Below are 9,225 nucleotides of genomic sequence, written 5' to 3'. Positions count from 1 at the left end.
GAAAATAGGTTTCTTCCTGTTTCTTTCTTGGCATGGAAACACAGCTTTGAGAAGAGAAGGCCATGAGTCCTGGGAGCACTATGAAGGTAGCTAAACTCTTCCCATACCCTACATAACTACAGTCGATGACTGGGAAAAGAGAGAGGACAGGGAACTTTACCTAGCCACTAGCATCAGAAACAAAAAAGTAAATTAATTGTGAGGCTCTCCACTTCAGAAACACCTTGAATTTAAAAAACAAAACTTTGAAAAATTAAACAATTAAATCCCTCTTCTAAAAGTCATTTATTTACACATTATATGCCCAATATATAATGTGTAGATAAATGTATCTTGCAGTGAAAGTGACCAGCCTACCGGACTTAACAGCACATTACAGGACAAATTCTTGAAAGATTTCATCTCATATTGGTATCTTTTAATAAAAAAAAAAAAATTAAAAAAAAAAATCTGGCCAGGGCTGGGATGAAACAAACAGGAACACTTCAGAATCCAAGGCAGAGGGAAGGCTGTTTGCCTCTTTAGAGAATTGTAGGGGTGTGAAAAGGGAGAGACAGATCATGCACAAAAGTACTGACAAATTACACACCCACCACCCACCCCCTCAATAAAAAGAGAAGAAAAAGCCCCATCACTTAACACCAAACAGCAACATTATCAATAAACCCTTTCTCTGCTGCCCATCATGCCTTATTTGAAAGAGGAGGCCTGTGAGGAGAGGTGAAAGGGCAAGGGTGAGAGGGAAGACCTGCACTTCAGTCTAGTTTCCAATTTCCATTTCTTTTACAGGAAATCTTCAGTCATCTGATGCCTGGCATCGAGCTCTGAGCGGAAACTGAGTAAGTGGTGGCCACGAGTGGGGTGCCATTGTTGGCTGAGTAGCCTTGCCTCAACGTTTCAAAATACGATGCTTGCACCGGTTTGTGATACTGCAGCACTTTTATGGCATCTTCTATTTTAAACCATTCCCGCTTCCTTCCTGTCGAGGCAGAGAGAAAAAGAAATCAGTACAAAAGGAAAGCAGCAGGTTTCTGACCCTAAAACTTTTGAGAAAATGTAGAAAAAAACATGGAAGCAATGGTTATCAGGGTTTTTCTTTCCTTTTTTACATTGAAGTATAACTGACCTACAACACTATGTTAGTTCCAGGCGTACAACATAGTGATTTGATATTTCTACACATTACAAAATGACCACGATGGTTATCAACATTTAAAAAACATGTAAGTTTATTTTTCCTTATTTTCTTTTCTTACAAGGGTGATGCAAGCACTTTATATGCTTCAAATATTACACAAATGTCTAATGCAGAAAACAGGTAAGAAATCTGAAAACTGAAGAGCTGAAAGTAATTGTGTGAAACCTGCCCTCTAAAGAGAACCACAGCTAGTGGTTTCCTCTTGAGCTCCTGGGCCTCTGGGCCTTCCTCGGCTTGTACATAAGTGCCTGAAGCCCGCCAGCAACCCCATCTCCTGCAAAAACAGACATGAGCATCAGCTTCCAGAATTACCAGGATGGCTGACTTGTAATCAGTTATTTTAAAATTTTTGTATAAGAGTGATATATCTACAAAAAAGGAAATATTTTCTCAAAAAGAGGAAAATATAATCTCAACACAATCATTATTAACTTTTCAGTGTATTTAAATTTTTTTTCAAATGCATGTTTTAAAATCCTCCATTATTTTTTCTCTTACAAAAATAACAAAAGATCATTGGTTAAAATTGGGAAAACAGAAGAAAGCATAAATAAGATAATTACCTGTAATCTTATAAACCAGAAGTAACTACTCTTAATACCTTAGTGCATTTGCTTTTCTTTCATCTTATTTGAAAAAGACACAGTTATTTGAGCAACTATAATTGGGATCATGCTTTAAGGTGCTCGGAATTCTCAGAGGCCCTGATGGAGTGCTGTTGTTACGAACATGGACGCTGAAGCTAATATGCTGGGCTCCAATCACATCAATGGCTCTAATGAGCTGCACAGCTTTGGGCAAGTTACTGAACCTCTCTGGGCCCCACTTTCTTCATCTATAAAATAGAGATAATAAATAATGCCTATCTCACAAGTCTGTTGTGAGAGCGAATATGTAAAGCATTTGAACAATACCTGGGACAGAGTACATGCTGTAAGAGTTTGCTTTACTATTACTGTTGTTATTGCTTCTTTTCCACTTCACATTGTTTCTTAAGCATTCTTCTCTGTTGTAAAAGTATGATATTTAATGGTTGCATTACATCGTAATATCTAGCATGGATATAATGTCATTCACTTAACCATTTCCCTATCATTGGACATCAACAGTCTGCAATTTTAGTTATTATAAATAATGCTACACTTAAAAAAAATTTGAACACTATAGGGCTTGTGATACTGTCAAACAGCTTTCCAGAAGGATGTACTGATCCCCAATCCTGCTTTTGTGTGTTGGAATGTCAGTCTTACCACACTCCTGCCAGCACTGTTAACTTTTGTTTGGCATTGCCAATTCTTTAGGTGAAAACCAGTACCTCATCTTTGTTTTCACTTCAAATTCATATTTTAATGTAGTTCTAATTAGTGTATATACAATTCTATATCCTGTTTTCAGTCACCAACACGATCTCATAAGCACTTTCCCATGGTGTAGAGCTTTCATAAGTATGCGTTTAACAGCTGCCTAACGTTCCATCAGATGAATGGACCTTAGATCACTTAACATTTGCTGACCTGTACATTTTAAGACCCAATTTTTCATCTGAAAAAGGCTCCTCTGAAGGAAGGCTCATAGGCTTATTCCCATATTTCAGATTGTTTCATTAGAGTCAATTCTCAGCAGTGGGAGTACAGGTGAAAGGCCTGTTTGGATATTAATAGAGCAATGGTACCTTAAAAATCAGTATCACAAGTGTGTGACTCCCACCAGACAGAGTACTCTGAAGACAGGGCCAGCCACACCACTCACCTCTGTTTCTTTTTCAGGCCCCAGCACTGGCTGTCAAGGAGTCTATTTTTAATACCCCCCCACTGAATTTATTTATACTTAAGTTTATTGCATTCTTACCAAACACAAAGCCATTAAAAGCTGAAGAGCTATGAAATGCCCAGATCAACAATGTGAGAGGCATGATGGCAAAGCATATACTAACAATAAAGGGAAAGGCTTTGGTAAATGAATTATATCTGTTTGCCAATTTACAACAGAAGTTAAATTAATATTACACTTTTCTAGAATATACTTTCCTTCAGAGCTAAAAGATTAAACCATGAGCCAACCATTAAAATCACCTCAATTTTTAGGTCAAAAGACATATATACAGACTTCCCTGGTGGCGCAGTGGTTAAGAATCCGCCTGCCAATGCGGGGTACATGGATGGGTTTGATCCCTGGTCCGGGAAGATCCCACATGCCACAGAGTAACTAAGTCCACGCACCACAACTACTGAGCCCACACGCCTAGAGCCTGTGCTCCGCAACAAGAGAAGCCACAGCAATGAGAAGCCCGCACACTGCAACAAAGAGTAGCCTCCACTTGTCTCAACTAGAGAAAGCCCATGTGCAGCAACAAAGACCCAACACAGCCAAAACAAAAAAAAAGGACATATACATGCAATAGTGATCTGAGATCAAAGAAAATGGCTCCTTAGGAGAAAGTCGCGTGCACCTGAAGGGTAACATGAATATAACTGGAAACTACTCCCATCACTCTACACCTCCTATACAGCTCTGGAGGGAGGGGCTCACACAACCAAACCGACAGTTTTCTCTAACAGTTTGAATAAGCACTGCAAGGAACAGCCACGGCCGTGCTCCCGCCTGAGGTTCATGGCCAGCAGCGGGCCTAGCATTGCGGAGGCCTTGATCAATACCTGCTTGGGAGGATCCAATTTGGTTTTAGAGTCAACAGGTCTTATTTTTATGGGCCGCATTTCTAAATGTTGACTATGTACCCAACTCTGGCTTCCTCTTAAACATTTCAAAATAGTACCTTTCACAAGTTCAAAAATGGACATCCTTCTGTTATTTCTTTTATCAGGCTCTCATTTGCGGTTGTGGGTAATGACCTATGGCATGGCCAGGGCCGATTGTGGGGAGCTCTTTGGAGGCCATCTGGGGATAACTTACCAATGTTAACTGAGTCTTCCCAGTCTTCCAGCACTTCTGTGACAATGAGCACATAGACATACGTTCTGTGCTTCCTCTCCTGGTTCTGAAGGGCAAAGAGGGACAGAGAGAGTTTTTCCTTAGAGAGCTGAGATTATGTAAACGTCCAGAGAGCTTAGACCCAAGGATTCCTTTCACTTTTTATCGTCCTACAATCAGATATGGAATAGCACCAACTGGCCTATTTAAAACATGCCACACTTGAATCTGAGGGTGAGCTCTTTGCCTGGGCTTCCAAAGCCAAGGCTTTACCCTCTTTTTTCTGCACAACTTCTCAAGAATACTGAGAAAAGGATTTGGGACCTCTTGAGAAAAAGGCACCAGGTAAATTTAACTAGCTAGAACACCAGAAAGAGAAGAGACTGTGGTGGGCAGGGGTCCCATCAATGTGAGCAAGCTGATTATCTCACACATCTCCCCTCCTCCTACTAACCCTGCTCATCTTTATTCCCTGATTTCCTACTTTCTCCAAATCTCTAGTCCAGACTATGTCCTTGTTTGTCTCTTGTGCTATAGCTACTTATCTTCCACTCTCCTCTGTCTCCTCTACACTTATCTACCCCTCCTCACATCTTGGGAGGAGAGGAAGAGAGGTAGACACGGGAAAAATAATTCTAACAAATAATTCTAGTTGATTGGAGGAGATTATGGGATTTTAAAAAGAATGCATGTTATTCTCTGCTGGTGCTGCACTGTTTTGAAAACTTGGTGAAACAAAGATGACATCTTTCCTAGATTAAGACTGCAATGGACAATGTTTATGTTCTCCCCCGCCCCCATAAATTCATATGTTGAAATCCTAACCACCAAGGTAATAGTATTAGGAGGTAGGGGACAGTGGGAGGTGATTGGGTTATGACAGAAGACCCTCATGAATAGAATTAGTGCTCTTATAAAAGAGACCCCAGAGACATTCCCTCTTCTGCCATGTGAGAACACAGAGAAACCGCTGTCTATGAACCAGGAAGTGGGTCCTCACCAGACACTGAATCTGCTGGCATCTTGATCTTGGACTTCCTAGCTTCTAGAACTATGAGAAATCAATTTCTATTGTTTATAAGCCACTCAATTTCTGGTATTTTGTTACGGAAGCCTGAATGGCCCATGGTGAAGATATACGTGGTTATTAATATGATACCAATTGCACCAAAGATTTTAACAGACTTACCTCAAAAATTCCGACTAATCTTCCCAATGTCCCTTTCACTCCAGCCTGAAAAATAAAAAAGAAAGATTCATACATTGACATTGCTTACATTGCTGGCTGGTCTCATTCTGAATCTTCTTTTTCTTTTTTTTAAAAATAAATTTATTATTTTTGGCTGCGTTGGGTCTTCGTTGCTGTGTGCGGGCTTTCTCTAGTTGCAGCGAGCGGGGGCTACTCTTCCTTGCGGTGCGTGGGCTCTAGGCGCACAGGCTTCAGTAGTTGTGGCTCGCGGGCTCTACAGCACAGGCTCAGTAGTTGTGGCGCACAGGCTTAGCTGCTCCGCGGCATGTGAGATTTTCCCAGACCAGGGCTCGAACCCGTGTCCCCTGCATTGGCAGGAGGATTCTTAAGCACTGCACCACCAAAGAAACCCTCATTCTGAATCTTCTTGACCAATTTGTAAAACAGAAGTAAAAAAACGAGAGGACACAGCTCAGGTGGACTCCAGGTCTGTGGGGGTCATACCAGTGTGTCGTCTGTGTCACAGACTGATAACAGCAGGGTATGCTCTAGGGAGAGAAATTCCTCTCATCTCTTCCCTGTCTCTCTCACCACTGCAAAACTGGCCAAACAGAGAAAGATAATCAAGGCCATAGCCATACAAAAGATATTTTGAGGTATGAATTACTTCCTTCATTTACCCATTGATTGAACCAATATACCCTGAACGCCTAATCTGAGCCAGACAATGGTGTAGATGCCAGAGGTATAGTGATGAATAGGCTAGAACACAAAGTCCATGAGGGCAAGACCCTTATCTGACTCGTTCTTGGCTGTCTGTACCCAGCATGACTAGAAAAGAGCTCAGCACCTGGCAGGAGCTTTATAAAGAATAAGTCAATAAAAACATAGACCTGGTGGGACTTCCCTGGTCGTCCAGTGGTTAGGAGTCTGCCTTCCAATGCAGGGGATGCAGGTTTGATCCCTGGTCACAGAACTAAGATCCCACATGCTGAGGGGCAACTGAGCCCGCATGCCTCAACTGGAGAGCCCATGTGCTCTAGAGCCTGCACATTGCAACTAGAGAGAAGCCCACGTGCCACAACAAAGATCCCGTGTGCTGCAACTAAGACCCAACACAGACAAAAATTAAAAAAAAAAATCTGGTAATTCTGCTAAATAATAGGTTTTATGACAGGAATGCACAGAGCATGTGATGGACAGAGAATTAGGCGAGAGGGGCAGCTTTACACAGTGATTAGGACTTTGTAGTATATACTCTGTTTATCCCATCAGCCTTTTGGTATTTTTTTTTAGATCTGTGTCTTTCTGAGGCATTATAGGTGACTTTTTCACTCTATTCCAACTTACTAATTGTCTTTTCAGCCATATCCTGGTTAGAGTTATCCATTTCTGGTCCACTTTTTATTTGATTTTTTCATCTTTACTCGTTCTTTACATATCTACCTGCTTCCATTACATACAGCTCTGTTTCCATGATTTAAAAAAATATTTATTTATTTATTCATTCATTCATTCCTGTGTTGGGTCTTTGTTGCTGCGCGCAGGCTTTCTCTAGTTGCGGTGAGCGGGCTTCTCATTGTGGTGGCTTCTCTCGTTGCAGAGCATGGGCTCTAGGTGTGCGGGCTTCAGTAGTTGTGGCATGTGGGCTCAGTAGTTGTGGCTTGCGGGCTCTAGAGCACAGGCTCAGTAGTTGTGGCACACAGGCTTAGCTGCTCCGTGACATATGGGATCTTCCCGGACCAGGGCTTGAACCCGTGTCCCCTGCATTGGCAGGTGTATTCTTAACCACTGCACCACCAGGGAAGCCCTTCCATGATTTTTGTTGTTGTTGTTCTTTTAAAATAGAAGTTATTCCTTTATTTACGTTTTGAACATTCTGAAAATATTTAACTTCTTTGTCAGGTCATGCTATAAAATTCATTTTACCTGAAGTAAATTCACGTTCCAACTGGTGAAGGGCTTACTTGTGACGCTGCTTTCACCAGGCTCTCCAGTGCCAGGTCTTAAAGTGAAAATTTAGGGTTCCTGCTTCAAGGTCATATAGTGAATACTGTAGATAGAGCCCCATCCTTTACTGTGCACTGCATCTGCATCCTCTCCCTACCTAGGCCCATATCTTTTTTTTATACAGTAGATTCTTATTAGTTTTCTATTTTATACATATTAGTGTATATATGTCAATCCCAATCTCCCAGTTCATCCCACCATCACCTCCCCACCCCGCTTTCCCCCCTTGGTGTCCATACATTTGTTCTCTACATCTGCGTCTCTATTTCTGCCTTGCAAGCTGGTTCAGCTGTACCATTTTTCTAGATTCCACATATATGCATTAATATATATTTCTCTCTCTTACTTCACTCTGTATAACAGTCTCTACGTCCATCCAGGTCTCTGCAAATGACCCAATTTTGTTCCTTTTTATGGCTGAGTACTATTCCATTGGTATATATGTACCACATCTTTATCTATTTGTCTGTCGATGGGCATTTAGGTTGTTTCCATCTCCGGGCTATTGTAAATAGAGCTGCAATGAACATTTTGGTACATGACTCTTTTTGAATTATGGTTTTCTCAGGGTATATGCCCAGTAGTGGGATTGCTGGGTCATATGGTATTTCTATTTTTAGTTTCTTAAGGAACCTCCATACTGTTCTCTATAGTGACTGTATCAATTTACATTCCCACCAACAGTGCAAGAGGGTTCCCTTTTCTCCACACCCTCTCCAGCATTTGTGGTTTGCAGATTTTCTGATGACGCCCATTCTAACCGGTGTGAGGTGATTACCTCATTGTAGTTTTGATTTGCATTTCTCTAATAATTAGTGATGTTGAGCAGCTTTTCATGTGCCTCTTGTTGGCCCATATCTTTCTAAAAGTCTCAGCTCCTGGTGTCCTTTCCATTGGGTACTTGGCCTCCCCCTTACTCCAAGGGCTCCAACCACCAGCCATGCAAGGCCATGGAGGCTGAAACTTTCCTCTGCTGTTCTGCAATTCTGCTCTGTTACTGATCTACGGAGGTATCCACTTTGCTTGAGTCAGGCAGTCTTTTTAGCTTTTGCCTTTTATATCTGTCTCTGCTAGGAGTAGAGGGGGTGAGAAGTGAGGGAAAGATTTCCCTGGAAATGCCTGGGGGATGCAGTAACCTGTTTTCTATTACAACTGCCATGTTATTTTGTACAATACATTAAAAATTAAGGCAAATATACTTTCTGGGCTTCCCTGGTGGCGCAGTGGTTGAGAGTCTGCCTGCCGATGCAGGGGACACGGGTTCGTGCCCCGGTCTGGGAAGATCCCACATGCCGCGGAGCGGCTGGGCCCGTGAGCCATGGTCGCTGAGCCTGCGCATCCGGAGCCTGTGCTCCGCAACGGGAGAGGCCACAACAGTGAGAGGCCCGCGTACTGCAAAAAAAAAAAAAAAAAAAAAAAAAAAATATATATATATATATATATATACTTTCTAAAGACAGTAGGTGCTCAATAAGTTTGTACAGAATGAATAAAAATTTAAAATAAGTACTCCAAAAGTTCTTTAGAGATATTCAATAATAGAAACAACAGAAGCCAATTTAAAGGCCTAGATTCCTAAATGAGCTATATTTTGAAATTAATTTTTGCTAATTATCTGTCAAGGAATTACTTTCCTTTCTCTTGCCAACATGCCTATTTCTTTTCCTATTCTTTTCCCATCCATTCTTTTCCCCATGTGGCTTTTGGTCTACTTCAATGGAAGTGTGTACCTTTTCTTATTTAAATTGCTTTTCTAAGTTTTTAGAAATAATTGCACTCCACAGCCAGCTAAGACTAGCTAGACCGTACTTCATGAATTAACCAATGAAGCTGCCTGAACAAGTGGGACGAGCTGGCAGGCTGTCCTCATCTGGAAAGCCAATGCTGTACTCTGATCCTA

The 9,225-nt window shown here is 41.5% G+C and overlaps 1 protein-coding gene across 1 annotated transcript; it reads right to left on the bottom strand.

The window, feature by feature from the left end:
* Nucleotides 1-272: 272 nt before the first annotated feature.
* LOC114891501 (diphosphoinositol polyphosphate phosphohydrolase 1) lies at nt 273-6,210 on the bottom strand. The gene is made up of 3 exons (XM_029215631.1): nt 5,316-6,210; nt 4,109-4,193; nt 273-979 (listed from the first exon to the last, which is right to left on the bottom strand). The coding sequence occupies exons 1-3, from the start codon at nt 5,394-5,396 to the stop codon at nt 801-803; spliced, it is 345 nt and encodes a 114-aa protein (XP_029071464.1). The 5' UTR covers nt 5,397-6,210; the 3' UTR covers nt 273-800.
* Nucleotides 6,211-9,225: the final 3,015 nt, after the last annotated feature.

Source organism: Monodon monoceros, unplaced genomic scaffold (genome assembly GCF_005190385.1).
Source record: "Monodon monoceros isolate NGI ecotype Baffin Bay Population unplaced genomic scaffold, NGI_Narwhal_1 Contig7817_ctg1, whole genome shotgun sequence".
Classification (NCBI taxonomy): domain Eukaryota; kingdom Metazoa; phylum Chordata; class Mammalia; order Artiodactyla; family Monodontidae; genus Monodon; species Monodon monoceros.
This window is presented reverse-complemented; position numbering and strand designations above follow the sequence as displayed.